General features: G+C 44.4%; 2 protein-coding genes across 10 annotated transcripts in view; one reads left to right on the top strand and one right to left on the bottom strand.

Annotated features, from left to right (window-relative positions):
- MAP4K5 (mitogen-activated protein kinase kinase kinase kinase 5) overlaps positions 1-7,405 on the bottom strand; it is a 118,788-nt gene extending 111,383 nt beyond the window's left edge. Inside the window, exons 1-2 of one of the 5 annotated variants that reach the window (XM_051822833.3) lie at positions 7,208-7,405; positions 6,747-6,965 (exon numbers count right to left, since the gene is read on the bottom strand). In XM_051822833.3, the coding sequence (XP_051678793.1) occupies positions 6,747-6,854 (108 nt within the window). In that variant the 5' untranslated portion in view covers positions 6,855-6,965; positions 7,208-7,405. Of the gene's footprint in view, positions 1-6,746; positions 6,966-7,207 lie in introns of those variants that run through there. The other 4 variants (XM_051822832.3, XM_089309721.1, XM_051822834.3 and 1 more) reach the window with 4 other exon arrangements.
- Positions 7,382-17,310, top strand: part of ATL1 (atlastin GTPase 1) — a 79,204-nt gene continuing 69,275 nt past the window's right edge. For 3 of the 5 annotated variants that reach the window (XM_089309725.1, XM_089309724.1, XM_089309728.1), the window contains exons 1-2: positions 7,550-7,683; positions 8,955-9,217. In XM_089309725.1, coding sequence (XP_089165851.1) covers positions 9,123-9,217 — 95 coding nt within the window. In that variant the 5' untranslated portion in view covers positions 7,550-7,683; positions 8,955-9,122. Of the gene's footprint in view, positions 7,684-8,954; positions 9,218-17,310 lie in introns of all 5 variants that reach the window. The other 2 variants (XM_070053675.2, XM_017348282.4) reach the window with 1 other exon arrangement.

The raw sequence follows: 17,310 nt of genomic DNA, 5'->3' as shown, positions 1-17,310 counted from the left end.
CCATGCAGTTTGAATCTAGCAGCATCTAGTGATGAATGGTAAGCATCATGATAAAAAATGGACAGAAAGCTACGAAAACATCGCAGATACATATGACCAACTCTAAGGGCCTCCCTGAAAATGTTTCAACAGAAACCCCAGGAGAAGTGAAGATGGAAGAGGAAGATAAGAAAAGGAAGGACACTTATCAAGAACTGAAAGCTGCTCAGTATGGGTGGAGTGCAGGGACAGGCAGGGTCTTAAAGGTACGCTATTCTAAGACTTTATACTACAGATGGGAACTAAATGGAGAATAACACAAAACCCCATATTCACATTTTTTGGAAGGACAATCCATGTTCCTCATTGCACTGATAAGAGAGAGGAAAGAGAATGGAGGCAGGAAATAGTACAGATGAGCTCTTTAAACTTTTGGTTCTACCAAGAGAACTTCCTCATACCTTTCTATGTCTTCAGCGACACCTTCACTCTGAGTCTGTCTAATACCCTTCTAAGACTGCGGCCTCTCCTCAGCGCTCCTACAAGCGCTCCTGGGTGATCTCACCTGTGTTTCACAGGCATTACCCATGAAGTGGTGATGACTCCCAAACCTGTATCCCCAGTCCAGAGCTCCATGTCCTACCACCCATCACACACATCCATCTAACCAATGCCTGGCATTCAAAAGCAAACACAAAACCCAGATCGCACAAATCTGCTACTTCCTAACTCTGTTGATACAATCCATGTTGTCATCCAAGCCAGAAATTCTAATGCCATCAATCACCCGCCTCAGGCCCAAACACACTGATTACCAGGTATTTTTGGTTAGCATCTTAATCCGATTCAAACCTATCCCATTCTTTCACCTCCTAGTCTGGTGTCCACACTAGGCTTGCATTAACTGTCATCTGAATTACCCAGTGACCAGTTTCTTCATTGAGTATATAACCTCTCCTGGGCACCATGAGTATTTCCCCCCTAAAGTGTTTCTTCAGTCCACAGGGAAAAGTCCAGATTGTGAGATATAAAGTTCATGATCTGGTCTTTCCTCCCAGAAAATAATCTAAGTTCTTTACCTATGACATCTCTGTTGAGCTTGGTCACAACAACTCTAGAATGCAGATAACAGATTCCTCAAAAGCCATCATGGTTTCTCAAGCCTCCAGGTGCCTGCAGATACTATTCCCACAACCTCAATTATCTTTTCCCACCTTCACCTAGAAAGCATTCCACATTTTTTTTCAAAATCCAGCTGATGCTCCTTCCTCTTTGTTACCCCCCTTCCCCTCCTTTATCCCAATCAAGTCAGAGTTGGGCACTTCTCTTTTCTTTTAATATGGCACTTAACAAATTACAATGGTTTGCCGGTTTTCCTGACTAAATTACGTATTCTTTGTTGGTAGTGTACTTTCTCCTTCTGTGTCTGCACCCCATACAAGAATACACACAACACACAGCACTCAATAAATATTTGCTGAATGAGTGAATGCTTACAGAAGCATTGTCTCCTCACAATGGGAACCTGGGGTACGCTTCAAAATGCCCAGTTATTCCTGGGTTGTGACTCTTCCGCTGAGGGAGAGAAAGGGAGAGCATGCACGGAGGAGGGATTCATTAGGTTGGACCCGCTCATCTACCACCCAGAGGACCCCACTGGAAGTGATAAGACTATAGGACAAAGGTTTGTGCACAAATTATAATGTCATTTATAACTGCAAAAAATTTTTAAATTGGAAATAACATTTAATAGTATGATTAAATGAAGGTTTACTCAATGGATCCTTTAAAGTTGGCATTTTTGAAGAATATTTAACAGTAGATGAAAATGTTAGTAATTCCAACAGAGTAAAAAAAAGAATGTCATGATCCCAGTAATAAATTAAATATAAAGCCATTTGTGGAACATACTGGTTTAAAGCACTTAAGAAAAAAAGCCTGAATTAACTATATTAAATTATAGAGATTTTATCTCTGGGTAACTTTTTATAATTCAGGTTATTTAACAAATATTCACTGAGCATCTACCTGTTTGCCTACTGCGGTGACATGTAAGAGACAGCTATCTGTTCCTGCCCTCTGGAACTAAACATGTCATACTTTCATTACCAACCAGAAAAAAATAGAGGAGGACTGCTCACTATTTATATTCAACAAAAGGTTAAAAAAATTCCTGAAACTTCTCTGGAATCTAGATTGGAAATGATTCTGATACAAATATTTGGATAAGACTGCCCAGAAAGCTTATACTGTTGACTGTGCACTGTATCATGATACTAATTTGTTCTAGATCACTTGTGGACACAACAAGTAACTCCAGATTTCCCCTTCTCATTAGCAAATTTAAAATTTTACAGTAAATAACATTTGCTTAGTTGAAATTTAATCCTTCATTTATCATCCACCACATTCCTTTTCTCTTTTGTATTTCTTTTCCCTCCACCACTTCCTGTTTTCACCCTCAATATTTACTCCATTTGTTTAAGAAAATCTTTACACTGCTCTTCTTCTTTCACAGGGAACAGCAAGTTCAAGACTGAGCTCCCCACTTGAGGATTCACAGCAGACAGGAGCTTCAGAAGGCTCTGCAGTTTTGAAGATTACAAAAATAATCCAGGGGGGCAGTGTTGTGGCATGGCAGCTTTAGAGCTGCCTGCGGTGCCGGCTCCCCAAATGAGTCCCAGTTGCTCCTCTTCCCTATCCAGATCCCCGCTAATGCACCTGGGAAAGACCTGGAAAATGCTCCTGGCTTTGGGGAGTGAACCAGCGGATGGAAGATTTCTAAGTCTGCCTTTTGAATAAATAAATAAAATATGCAAAGTAACTTCAAAAAAGATTGGGGCCGGCGCCCTAGCTCAGTAGGTTAATCCTCCGCCTGCGGCGCCAGCATCCCATATGGGCACTGGGTTCTAGTCCCGGCTGCTCCTCTTCCAGTCTAGCTCTCTGCTGTGGCCCGGGAAGGCAGTAGAAGGTAGCCCAAGTGCTTGGGCCCCTGCGCCCGTGTGGGAGACCCAGAAGCTCCTGGCTCCTGGCTTCAGATTGGCACAGCTCTGGCCTTTGCAGTCATCTGGGGAGTGAACCAATGGAAAGAAGACCTCTCTCTCTGTCTCTCCCTCTCAATGTCTGTAGCTCTACCTCTCAAATAAATAAAATAATTTTAAAAAAACTTTAAAAAATATTAATTCACAACTTCAAAGCTATAGTGCTTTTAAAGTTCCTACTTCATAAGATGCCTCAAGTGTTTTAAAAAAAAGGTGAGAATATTGAGTAGAAGAGTGACTTATTTATCTTCATTATTCTTCACTATAATTATTTCATAAGTTTATATCATAGATTGAAAAATACTTCTAAAATTTACTAGAATTTTCAGGTCTTCAGAAGTAGTAATACAAAGTAAATTTAACTACCCAGAGCTTTACAAATTCAGCACTATAGTCTGTTCCATGTTTTCCGGCAAATTAAGAGGTTTAAACTGACAAAATGCCCTAAGTCTAAGAACACTGATAATAGGCTATGAAACACTTTTTCAGAAATATTTTCCCAGAGACTCAAATAATTGAAACTTGTAATAAAAATACATATGCAGGAATCAAAAAAGGCACTGCTGGAACATACATAGTATTAAATGCTAACTTAGAGGCAGTTATTTGGATTAATGCTTAGGATGCCAGTTAAGACATCTGCTTCCCACAACAAAGAACCTGGGTTCCATACTTGGCTCTGGCTCCAGTTCCTGACTCCAGTTTTCTACTCATGTGGGTCCTGGGAAGCAGTGGTGATGGCTCAAGTAATTGGATTCCTGCCACCCATACTGGGAGATCTGGATCGGATTCTTGGCTCCTGGCTGTGGCTGGCCTAGGCCCTGCCATTGTGGGCATTCAGGAAGTGAACCAGCAGATAGGAACCTCCTCTTAAATTTCAAGTGCTAACTTAGTGTTGTGATATCTAAAGCAAAGGCTCAGAGAATTAGCTGACATAATCACTGATAATTATTCATTCATTCATCAAATTTTGAGAAAGCACTTACTCTGTGCCTGCTATAATTCTAGGTACTATCAGAGACCTGTGAACAAAACAGATAAAAAATGCCTGCCCTCACGAAGCATTTTAGTGGACTGAAATAAATAAGAAGAAATTGAGTAAAACATTGTTAGACGATGATAACTACAAAGAAAAAATGAGTAAGAAAAAATGAAGAGGATGCAAAATAAGAAGGAAAGGAGTGAGCCGTGTAGTTGTCTGGGAAGACACTTTTTCTTTTCTTTTCTTTTTTTTTTTTTTTAAGTTTTATTCACTTATTTGAAAAGCAGAATTACAGAGATGCAGAGGCAGAGGCATAGAGAGGTCTTCCATCTGCTGGTTCACTCCCCCAGAAGGCTACAACGGCTGGAGCTGCACCAATCCAAAGCCAGGAGCTTCTTCCAGGTCTCCTACAAGGGTGCAAGGGCCCAAAGACTTGGGCCATCCTCACTGCTTTCCCAAGCCGTAGCAGGGAGCAGGATCGGAAGTGGAGCAGCCAGGACTCGAACTGGCGCCCACATGGGATGCCGGCACTGCAGGCGGCTGCTTTAGCTGGTATGCCACAGCACCAGCCCCAAGGGAAGACACTTTTTCAATAGAGGAAATATCAGGAACAAAGGCCCCAAGATGGGAAGCTGCTTATTGTATTTAAGGAAAAGCAAGCAGGCCAGTGGGTTAGAGCAGAATGAGGGCAGGGAGGAGCAGAGAAGGGAGAGGTGGAGGGAAGGCCCTTCAGGTAAGGATTTCATGGACAGGCAGGACCGCAACAGGTCGAAATGGGAGGGACTGATTCTGGGTAACTAGAACAAAAGAAAGCAAAGGACGAGGAGACACGGTTGTCTTAAGGATATTTACAAATCCAAGACTGGCCTAGAATGCAGTAAGTATACTCTAAGTGAGAGCACAAATGTGAGGGTAGGGGACTATATATATGTTGGGGTGATGTTGTGAAGGTGGGGTGTAACAAATTAAGTCTCTGACTGTTCAGGAGACCCACAGAGAGACAGAGGGCAGGGAAGCATCAGGATAAGAGGCAGGCATTAACTGCCTCTTCAATACAACCTGTGCTTTCCCTGGTAAGAATAAAACTCTGTTCCAGATAAATTGCTTTAGTTGCTCTATCTATAAAGAAAAAAGGTGGTGGTCTTGAGATCTCTGCAGGGAAAAAGAGTCCTTAAATTTTCTAGTAGTAGGGAGAAAACCATTACTGGAATTGAGACTGCTGTATAACATAATCTAAGCCAGTCTAATGCATGTCGAAACATAAGACAAAGATGACTAAAAAATGGGACTGAGAAGGCAAACAGGAATTTCAGTTTTTAAAGGAACATTCCACAAGCTGAGTAACACATGGATAAACTAGGAATTTAATCAGATCTAGTTTTACATAGAAAGAGAATTCTGTTGGCTACCCATTTTGCATTCAAAGGTGTTCACAGGGAGAGAGCTGGGACTCTGCAGACAAATCAGCAACTTAGCAAGTGGAAGGGTGCTTAGCACAGATAACTCAAATGCCCATTGTTCACATTAAAAAATCTTCCACTGCAGTTCATCTCAGAGAATTAAACAGTGCCAGAGCTATCATAACCACCTTGAATCGTTACTATTAACAAAGAGGAAATTAAACAAAAGCAAGTAAATAGGAAAAGGGGATGTTTCCTGTCTTATTGCCACCTGTGCAAAACAAGCGACCCCCCCCAGAGGCATCTACCAGTTAATTACCCACACGATACAGTCATTTCAACTATGTGCAGGCCTGTGGTTTGAAAGAATGGTGTACATACTCTTAAACTATGACCAAATCCAATAAACCAAGAAGCTGTTGCAAAAAGTAGAGGAACTTTCCCTTAATACTCATGAGTTACATTAATGCTTCCTTTTTGGAACAGAGAACAAAAAGCCTAAGGCAATCTCCAACAATCTCTTTCCTCTGGATTCTTCAGGAACATAGTGTACTTGGGCAACTGGTTTGCTTTTCTACCACGTTTTTTAAATCCTAAATTAAGAGGAATTCGTTCTCATCATTTGTTTTAAATTAACAGAAAGTGCACTGGCTGGAGAGTGCACGCACACGCGTGAACACAGACACACACACAAACACAACCTGTAGATCTTATCCACTTGTGGTTATGGGATGTTATAAACCCCAAACAGAGAAAGTGCTAATGCAGGAAAAAACCCAGCAAGTTAATGGTAGGTTTTGAATCACCAACCAGACACAAACCATCAAACTTATGCCAGGAAAGCTTATCTTTTCTGCATGGAGTAATGTTTGTAAACACATCATTTTCACCCAACACTTGATTGCTTACAGCTAGAATTAAGAAACAGGTTTCACAGGACCATTAACAACAACAACAAAAAAAAAACTTATATTGGCCAAGCTCATCCATTAATTTTTTTTTGTAATGCCTGAACGTCAATATTCTCTGCTACTGTCTTCCAGGTTTTCCACACTGACACTAGAATATTCTACCGGACAACTCCATAGCTGATTCAAAGTCGCTTCAAAACCAGAAATAAACTTTTGAAAGTCTTTACACCACAAAAAAGGTTAAGAGTGGTTTGCGACGATGTGGTTAGCTCTGCTTGCTGGCGGCGCCGAGAACCAGCAGGGGATTCGAGGGTGCTCCGAACGCAGGGAGAGGGACCCTGGCCGCTTCCTCTCCAAGATGCAACAATAAGAGCATCCTCCCCCCGGCCGGAAAGCGGCCGGAGCCCGGCGGCCGCGGCCCGGCCTGCCTCACCTTATAGACGTCCCCGTACGTGCCGCTGCCGACTCTCTGGACGAGCTCGTAGTCCTGCTGCGGGTTTCGCCTCAGGATGTCCGCGGCAGGCCGCAGCGGGGCCTCCATCTTCGCTCCGGGCCCGGCTCCCGCCGGCTCTGCCCGCGGCGCGCCCCGATTCCCGCTAACGAGGGCGAGCGCCGCCGCTTCCCAACATGGAGCCTCCGCCCGCAGCTCCGCCTGCACGAGGGACGCGCGAAGGCGGGTCAGCGTCGCCGGCTGCGACCCCCACGCGGCCCGCGCCCCCGTGGTCCAGCCCCTTTCCTTCCGTCCCGCCCGGGGCCCTGAGGAAGCGAGCCTGGAAGGGCTCCCGGCGCCTCGCGGCCCCGTTCGGGCCACAGCCCTTCCCCCACTCCCCGGCCGCCGGCGAACTGCCCGGCCCGGCCTCCCCCGCCCGCCGGAGCCCGGGGCCGGCTGGGTACCTGAGGGGGGCGGCCCCACTCTTTGTTGAGCGCCGAGCCGGGGTGCCCACTCCCTCAACGGCGCCCGCGTCCTGCTCCCCGGCCCCGGCGGCCGCTCCGGGTCTCTCGCCGCAGCCGTCGCCGCCCGCCCGCTCGCTTGCACCGCGCGCCCTCTCGGAGGCGGCCGAGGCGCGTACAGTCGCCGCCGCCGCCGCCGCCGCACCACGTTCCCCACCCGGGGCTGCGTCACCGGGAGACACGTTCCCGGCCAGCGTGGGTCGGCGCCCAGCGGCCCGCCCGAGCGCGCCGGCCGCGGGACCAGAGTGCCGCCCTGAGGCCGGCGGAGGACACGACACCCTCCCGGCCGCGCCGCCGCGCCCCCCTAGCCCGGCGCGTCCTTCCAGGGCCTAGCTCGCTCGCTCCTGCCGCCGGAGACCCGCACAGCACGGCACTCGGGGGCCGACGGGCCTCCGTTAAACCGTCCCCAGAATCGTCAGGTAAACCTGGGCGGTGACGGGTGCAGGGAGAAGGGTGGGCACGAGAGGGGCAGGCAGCCCTCCACGTTCAACCCGGAAAAGGTACGTTGAGGGCACCGGGCCAGGGGTAACCTGGCGGTGGGGCCCCGGGGAGGGCCGAGTTAGCCGAGCCGCGGCACGCCCTACTGCACCTTCCTGTTTTGCAAAGCATTCCCAGTGGTGCCAGTTTGAGGTTGCACCGCACACCTGCACAACCTGTCTGGTGCTGAGCTTTTCTGAGCCGTTGCTAAAAGCCTGCCGCCCCAGGAGGCTGCGCCCGGCCCCCGTCACCGTTTTGGGCACAGCCCTGGGTTGTCGCATATCTCGTGGCTGCAGGAGTTCTGCAGGGGGGTGGGGGAGAGGGCTCCGACCAAGTCAGGGTCCACAGAGCCTGGTTCTGGTTCTCCCTCTTGGATGCCATCTGGGACAGGAGGTGGTGTTTGGCAACATCTCGGTGCCCTTATCTGCAGTTTTGAAGAGGATAAGGTGTTTTCCATCTGACACCCTAGAAAGTGTTGGTACAGCACTTCGGAGCGTCGCGAAGAGGGTTATCAACTGTGAGAGGTTAAAACTACTTGGCAGCGCGCAGAACATGGAACAGGCAGCCAGGGACGTCATTGGGCCGGTGTTTTCTCACAAGTTGTTTTTTGCAGTTTCGGTTCCAGTCTGGCTTGGGAGATAGAGATTCAATTGCCAGCTTTCTGTATGCTGCAGAAGTTATTCCGTGAATCCAGCAGAGGTTTAACAGAGGAGCCAGATAACAGGCAGCGCCCTTAGTGACCGGAAAATGGCCAAAGAGTAAATTGCAGATGTTGGCACGTGGCTTTTAGCACCCACCTCAACCCTGTTCCTGGGAAGTAGGTGCCTGATTGTTGGTCGTTGAAACCAGTTGTATGATGTAGAAAGTAAATCGAGGCTTCTACAGGACAGGGGATACATGGATTTTCTTGGGCTTTGCACACAAAGGCAGTTATTTAGGGCACATAAGTAAGCCCAGACATAACATGCTCCATGGACAAAGCCCGTGTGTTTGCTGCATTGAAAAAATTGTTGAAGAACAGTTCTTTCTTTCAGAGCTTCTTGGCACTCGTTTTGGTGGGCACATATTCTGACTTCGATGACTCAAAAATCTCTTCAAATGTTCTGTTGGTGTCTTAGTACTTGTTTACTGTCATTGACTTCTTTTTTAAAAGAAAATCTGGCCTGATACGTTGATTCTTTCTCTAGTAAGAAATTCGTTTCTTCTTTCTTAGACCTGTATTAGTCCACAGAGAATTTGAGGCAGCACACAGAAAATTTAAACCGTAGGACAAAAAGTAAGTGAAGAAACTGCTCTGAAGTTAAAAAGAGGGAAGATAGGACATCTGAGCAAGGCAACAAATTGGCTGCAGCAGAGAATTTTTGTACTGTTTTGAGATCAGATGAGCCCGCTGATCAAGAGAGGCACATCGTTTCCTGATGTTAAGGCTGCGGAAAAAATAGAAGGAGAAACTCTGAATGCTCAGTTTGAGACAAGGTGAATACCCATCTGACAATCCTTTAAGCATGTTATTCTTGAAACACAAGGTTTAAATAAATTAGGCCGTAAAAGTTTGAGGTTGGGGCTTCAGCAAAACCCTGGAGTGCAGATATTTTATGCTACCAGTAATGGCAGATCCATACACTTTGGCCATCAGCTTAGAGGCAGATAGCATGGAAAAAGTCAAGATTTCACATGGTAGTTTAAAAAATGTGCCTGCTATAGTCATTACTTTTCTTGTACCACAACTGGTGCTAAGGGGAAAAACATTCACTCCTACTAACTCCAAAAGAATCTGAAGGATTTTTTTTGGTCCTGGTTGAGTTAATTTTAATAAGATCAGTGAAGTCATAGCTGGTGGATTTAACATTACGTGGTTGGAAAGAGAATTCATATTTGTTTTCATTAAACACAGTAAATTTAATTTTGTAACTTAAACAATTAAGCATTTAATTTTAAGGTTTAAGTTTATGTAATAATAAATCACTGTCCGTAATAGGACAGTTTCTTAAGAACTTAAAATTTTATAATGACAGAGTATTGAGTAAGAGGAAGTAATGCTTGGTAGGTCCATCAGCCCAACCTAATTATCATGTAGTTTTAGTGTCTTCATGTTATCTGATATGCAAATATTTTCCAGTTTTGTTTAAATATAACTATCCTGGTTTGCTCTGTACTTCACAGTATTTTTCCCTTCTTTCAAAGTTCGGCAATAGCATGCTAACTGTAATCAGTGGCTGTATTAGTTTAAATTCTGGTTTTATAAAGGCTAAACAAAAAAGGGACGTAAATTTTTAAGTCTTCTATAAAGCTGAGGTTCACAATTTACTATACAAGAGAAAATGGATAATTAAAATCTTTAAGTGTGTGATAGGACAGAACATATGAACAGTAGTTTTAGTCTGTGGAACATATAAGTTTAAGCAAGATAAGCCGATGAGTCTTGGAACAAAACTACTTGACAGATGTAACTGTGATTCAATTGACTGCTCTATAGATTTATTAAATGAATTAAATGTTGGATTTTTCAAATAATTATTATTAAACTCTTCTTTCTGTTACTACTTAGAGCCACTTTTCTGTTGAGGCAAGAACCAGGTATCCAAAATAGAGAACAATTGTATTCTATTCTGCATAGCAGTAGAGCATGGATCTCATTCAGAGTCAGTATCAGGTCATTATGATGGGAGTTTTAAACAGAAGAGGTGAGGAAAGCCAGGCGCATCCCTTTTTTTATCCAGCTTGAATTGATCTTAAGATATGTTAAGAAGCTGTTTCTATTAACCTTTGTCCTCAGGTTGTTATATTAAAGCTTATAAAGAATTGGTAGAAGGGTTCTATATTCTGCCCACAAGTTGGTTGTTTGTAAATTCAATAGCTAAGAGAAGATAAAGAGTTACAAATAATCTTATGCTGTTCATTATCAGTTTCTTCATATTGTAATAGATACTGTGCTCAGAAGCGGTGCCTAAAGTTTGCCTGTACCCCAAGAATACTAGTGCTGTGGGCAGAAGAAGCCAAAGTGCCCAACTGTGGTCCTGTCCTACAGCTGTGTCGCTGGTGTAGGATTCCAGTAAACTTCTTCCTTTTGCACCTGCAAGGAAACACGGATAATGGCTTCTCACTGCTGCTGTCTCAGGGTCCTTCACATCCCGTGTGGGTTGCCTTACCCCTGTTCTCGTTTATACAAATATTCCTTTGACCAGGTCATCTTTCTGTGGTTTTTCTTCCCAGAACTGTGATTGATTCAGTTGTAGAAATTGGAAGTAGTCTCAGAAAAAAAGACCCTTGAAATGGCTTTCTGGTATGTTATCACATACCTGATGATGAACTGGGTAACTTACTTGTCAAGGAAAATGGAACCAGGGGTATTGCATAGCATGGAGTGGCATCACCACTATTCCAATAACTATGAGTAGTGGCACGAGATGGAATGCCAGCGGGGGCACAGGGTTGGAAGATCAATCGCCAGTACTCAGCTGCTAGGACAGTGGTGTTATTACAAATAGACAGTGATGTCAAGACAAAACAGAGAGTCTTGAGTTCCAGACTTAAGGCATGAGAAAACTTCTTTGGTCTCTTTGAAGAAATTCATCTTCTCCTGCAGCTGCTGGGCATTTGTGACTGAAGGTAAAACCCAGGTGAAGGCTACAAAATTGCAATGTTAATGAAATGAGAAACTAGTTCTGTTCTACTAAAGTAAGAGCATTGGGGGTGAACTTCTGGGACCCTGTGACATGTGATAGATATATTTGAGCAGATATGAAGGAAGCTGGGAACTTTGAACAAGAGTTAGCTAGAGTTTCGGTTAAGCCCTGATGGGAGTACAAGTCTGCTCTTAGAGAAGAGAAGTTAGAGAATCTTGCCAAATACTTACCCAAGATTCAAAATTGATGTGTAGACTTGAACATTTAGTTCTTTCACCTGGGTTACTTGAACGTATTCCTAATAATAGCTTACATTCTCTATGATGAGATACCAGAATGTCTCGGATATACTTAAACAGAGGAATCTGAAGATTCAGGGAGATGGGACTGTTGAACTTGCTCTTTTATGTGCATCCTGTTTGGAGTCTACTATATTTACTTTTTTAAGAAAAATTATTTGTATTGTATTTGAAAGGCACTAAGACACAGAGAGGAGAGAGAGAGAGGAGGAGAGAGATTGAGATTTTCCATCCTCTGCTTCACTCCCCAAATGCCTACAACCACCAGGGCTGGGCCAGGTTGAAGTTTGGAGCCAGGAATTCCATCCAGGTCTTCCATATGAGTGGCAGGGACACATGTATTTGAGTCATCATCTGCTGCCTTCAGGGTGCACATTAGCAGGAAGTGGGATCCAAAGTAGAGAAACCAGGATTTGAACCAGACACAGTCACTCCAATATGAGATGCAGGCATCTTAGCTGCTGTGCCAGACACCCCCCACCGCACCAGCACCACACACACACACACACACACCACCACCACCATGAGTGTTTGCTTTTATTAATAAATTGAGTGGGGCGATATAAATATTTTTGAAAAGTTCTTTGATGACTGTCTTCAACAGGTTGAAAATGATGATCAGGATTCAACAATGGGAAACCCATGATTTTAGTGGGACTGTTGAGATTCTGGTAGATGCCATGTGGCTTCACTGTCAAATACATGGCCAGCACAGTTACCACGGTAACCCTCAGGCAGAAGTAATAAGAAGGGTGTTTGATATGTGGTTGTGACTTGATGACCCCTGAGTCTCTAGGAATGAATGAAACCATCAGTCTGCTTAAGTGCAACTGGATATAGGTAGGTGGAAAAAGTCTAGGTCTGTTGAGCAGAAATCTAGTCCTTGTAATAGAAATTCAAGACATAATACCCAATTCCTAGACTTAAGCCCATTCACAACCCTGAAGACTCTTAACTAAAGAGATTAGATTCCTTTGAGGAAGGAGTCTTTAGTACAGACAAGTATGAACAATAATGCTTTCTGAGGCTATTTCCAGAGGGACCTATGCCCTTTCACCAGGGTGGTTATGAACTAAGGAATAGGAAACTCTCATGCCTTCTGGAGGTGAATAGATACTGGTCTTGAACACTAATCCTTACAGTCTCAAATTGCCACCAGAAGTGATCAGAGTAGAGATTAAAGAAATCAAATGTAGTCTTGATTCAGGTTCATTTCATAATAGGTACAAGTGGGAGTGATGATCCATTTTGGGGTTTCCATTCCCAAAATATATTTGAGACTAGATACATTGAGTAGCAGAATCCTTCTATTAGGTTTATGTTGTGTAAGGGGAACTATCAGTGGTATGGCCAAATGTAACTCCTCCCACCCATCTCTTCCCATGTCTAAGTAAGACACCAAAATTAAACTTCATTACTGGGGAAATTACAGAGTTTAGTGCCACCATTAAAGATCTGAAAAGTGGAGGTCTTTCCTTTTTAACTCAACTGTTTGGCTTGTACAGTAGCCAAATTAGTTTTGAAGAGTCTGGATTTTTAAAAATTTAATCAAATTTGGTGCCAATCATAGTTGTAGTTTCACTTGCGGGATCTTCACTGGAACAGATTAGCACAGCCCTCGGCATCTATAATGTAGCTATTGACTTGAAACCCAGAATGGAGCTTTCTTTTCAATTCTCATCAGCAGGAATAACCAGGAGTGGGGCCTTCACATGACTGTGAAAGCACTGTCATTGTCTTACTTCAGGGCTATTTAAATACTTCTGTTCTTTGATAGAGGAACATTCCAGAACATACTTGTAGTCCATTACCTTGATGACGTTAAGAAAATTGGATGTGGAGAACAGAAAATATCAACGACCTGAGATACTTTAAAAGAGGCTATACTATAGGAAGAGAGATGGACCCAGATCAGGGACGTGCCATTTTTAGTGAACTTTCAGATAACCCAGTGGAGGTCTGGTGCTCTGCCTTGTGTCATCTCCCTCAGAGAAAAATGCACAGCACTTGGTTGCCTTATTTGGATTTTGAAGACAACATACTACATTGAGTGCTCTTTGACCCTTTTATCATGTGCCTTGTATGACCACCAGTCTTTTCTGAGACTTGGGGCCGCATAATGCCTTATGGGAGGTCCAGGCTGTGCCGCAAGCTGCTCTGATGCTTGGGCTTTAGGACTCAGCAGACAAGACTGTGTAGAATAACAAAACTGTTTAGAATCTCTCACAAGCCCACAGAGGAATCCCAGTGCAGATCGCTAGGGTTTTGGAATAAGGATATGCCCTCATCTGCTTATAGCTATTCTCCATTCGAAAGGCAATTCTTGGCAGAAACTTGATTAGAAACTAAACACCTGACCGTGGGATTCTAAGTGACTATGTGAAATGAACTGCTCTTTGAAACTGGGAGTTCTTTAATTTACTCAATCATGAATTGAACTTGGGCAGCAGAATTCCATTGTCACATGGAAAGGTATAATGGGATTGCCTGAGCTGATCTGGAAGACATAAGGAAATTGCATGGATAAGCTTCCATAGCATTTGCCTTTATTTCTTTGCTACTCACCCACTCCACCCCCGACCCAAACCATACCATGGCCATTTCACAGAGGAAGAAAAAGTTCAGGCCTGGTTTGTTAATGGGGTGCATGATATGATAGTACCAGCTTGAAGCAGATTGCCCCTGGACTGTGGCTCTAGTTCATAATGGGGTTGGCCTGAAAGATAGTGATGAAAAGAAATTCTCCCAGTGGGCTTCTGTCCTCTTTGTTAGGAACAAGAGTTGTCCTGAGGTATGGGTCTATACAGATTATGCACAGTAGCTAATAGGTTAGTCAATAAGCTGGAAAGAAGAGCTGAGATAAAGAAGGCAGTGGGAGAGATAGTTTCACATTCTGGCAATTTTGAGAATACTATCTGTGAACTACAATACTACCCACCAGAGGGCATACATCTCAGTGATGAGTTCTGTGAGATGGTTTGTCCTGCAGATAGCATTCTGGTGCTTGCTTAGCAGCCTATAGGCAGGGGGAATGTAAAACAAGGGTAGACTGCTGCTTGCCCAGTGTTATTCTGTTACTGCCCCCCAGTGAAGTATTTAACTTGCTTGTAGGAGAGGCTATTGCAGAGACCTCAGTATGATCCTATTCCCTACAGTCTGGATGTACTAGTCAACCATCTGGCAGCCAGTTTAGTTACTCTAGAGCCTTTGTTTCATGGAGCGAAGAGTCGTTCTTCCTCGTGGTTTCCTAATACAAGTGTATGGGACCCGTGTTGTGGTGTAGTGTGTTAAGCCCTGCCTGCAATGCTGGCATCCCATATCAGAGCCCCTGGTTCAAATCCCAGATACTCTGCTTCTGACCCAGTTCCCTGCTAATGCACTTGGGAAAGCAGCAGAACATGGCCCAGAACCAGATGTGGTCCCAGGCTCCTGGCTTCAGACTAGCCCAGCCCCAGTCATTACAGCCACTGGGGACTGAACCAGAAGATGGGAGATCTCTTTCTCGCTCTGTCTCTCCCTCTCTTGTTGTCATTCCACTTTACAAATAAAAATAATAAATATTTTTTAAAAGATTATTTATTTTATTTGAAAGGCAGAGTTACAGAGAGGCTAAGAGAGAGAGAGAAAGAGAGAGAGAGGGGTCTTCCGTCTGCTGGTTCACTCCCCAATTGGCCGCAATGGCTGGAGCTGTGCTGATCAGAAATCAGGAGCTTCTTCCAGGTCTCCCATGCCGGTGCAGGGGCCCAAGGTCTTGGGCCATCTTCCACTGCTTTCCTGGGCCATAGCAGAGAGCTGGGTCAGAAGTGGAGCAGCTGGGGCTCGAACCAGCGCCCGTATGGGATGCCAGCACTGCAGACTGCGGCCTCACCACTATGCCACAGCACTGGCCCCAAAATATTTTTTAAAAAAAATACAAGTTGACTTTGCCTGCCTGGAAAGCTTCTTCTAGTACCACAATTAATGGACATATAGAATGCCTTATTTTATCATTGTATATTAAAAATGTTACCTTTGAGTAAGAAACTAATTTTTGCTGTGAGGGAAGTTAACTGTTCTTACCTCAGACTCATCCCTCAGAAGCTGCTGGGAACGGTCTGCCAAAGCACCAGTTGTGGTGCTGAAAGAAACCCTGGGAAGATATGGTATAGGACTTCACCCAGTAGCCATTACATATTGCCATCCACCCCATGTTCAGAATGCATGGGCTGGGAACCAAGGGGCAGAGGAAGGAGTGACTCTTCTGTTACTACTCATAGCTTTCTTGAGGAATTTTTGTCCCTACAATTTTGTGTCTACAGTTCTGTCTCTACAACTCTGGGCTTAGTGATCTGAAGGCCAGAGTGCCCCAGGGACAGGTATTTTCACAAATAAGACAGTCACAGTGCTGTTAAATGAGAAGCTGAAACTACAGCCTGACCCTTTGTATGGCTTCAGACCAGTGACTCAGCAGTCATAGAAGGGATCACTGTACTCGTGGGAATGATTGATTCAAGTGACTACAGGGACACTGGTTGTCATTCCACCAAGGGAATAAGGAGAACTGTGTCTGGAACCCCAGGTATGCACACGAGTGCCTTGTAGTATTCACATGTCTATTATATTACTGGACAGTGGAAAACTGCAGCAACTCAATAAAGATAAGACCACTAAGAACGTAGATCTTAGGGGAGTAGAGTTTGGGTTGTTCTAGCAGATGAGGTGTTCGCAGAGGATAATAGGAAAATGGGAGATATGATTATCACCTTGGGCTTTGGGCCCAATAACTACCGTCACTCTTCTTCCCTTGCTGTCAGTAACAGAAGCTTTATTGACCTTTATTGTCCTTTTCCAGGTGCCCGTGTCCATCATGAGAGACTGATATACTCTCTCATCCTAGGGAGTAAATCTTGACTTTGGCCTCGTTCCTCATGTTAAAGGAATGGTTTAGGCTCAAATAATTCTGGACAATGACACATGGCAGAAAGCCTGCTGGAGTGCTTCTGGGAAAGTTTCTCCTGCTTTTAACAAAGCACACAAGATGCAGGCATGCCTCCCCCCCCCCCCCCCCCCCAGTCTCTAGACATGGCTTCCTACTTCTGATGACTGAAATGACAAATGCCATTTGGAATCAAAAGAAATCTCATACTCATTAGCAATCATGCTCTAATTCTCCTCAACTTTCCACCCTCACCTCCCAGCAGGACTAAGTCAAATAATGGTACTTGAATGCAAGCCCTGTGATGCTGTGGCAGTTGATCTGATAACCAAGATGACTGCTAAGTGAATACTGGGTGGGCAGCATATAAAGTATAAAGTGTGTATGCTGGACGAAGCAACATGCGTCTCCTGAGTGGGACAGAGAAAGACCATATGGCATCTATAGTGGCTTGTATCATGGCTCATATTGGCTTGTAATTCAAAACTTATGAATTGTTTATTTCTGAAATTTTCTGTTTCATATTTCTGGACTGTGGGTAACCGAAACCACAGACAGTAGGGGGACTGCTGTCATTTCATTTTTAGTTCTCCCTATTTTCTAGTTAATTTTCCTTATTTATCTTGAAGAACATGAAACATTACCATGGTTCTAAGAGTTAGAATCTAGGAGTTAGAACAACACTCAGAGAAGCGTTAGCCTCCTAGTTTCTCCCTCTGCCCATTCTCC

This window comes from Oryctolagus cuniculus, chromosome 12 (genome assembly GCF_051225735.1).
Source record: "Oryctolagus cuniculus isolate XC-2025 breed Fujian yellow rabbit chromosome 12, ASM5122573v1, whole genome shotgun sequence".
Taxonomy (NCBI): domain Eukaryota; kingdom Metazoa; phylum Chordata; class Mammalia; order Lagomorpha; family Leporidae; genus Oryctolagus; species Oryctolagus cuniculus.
This window is presented reverse-complemented; position numbering and strand designations above follow the sequence as displayed.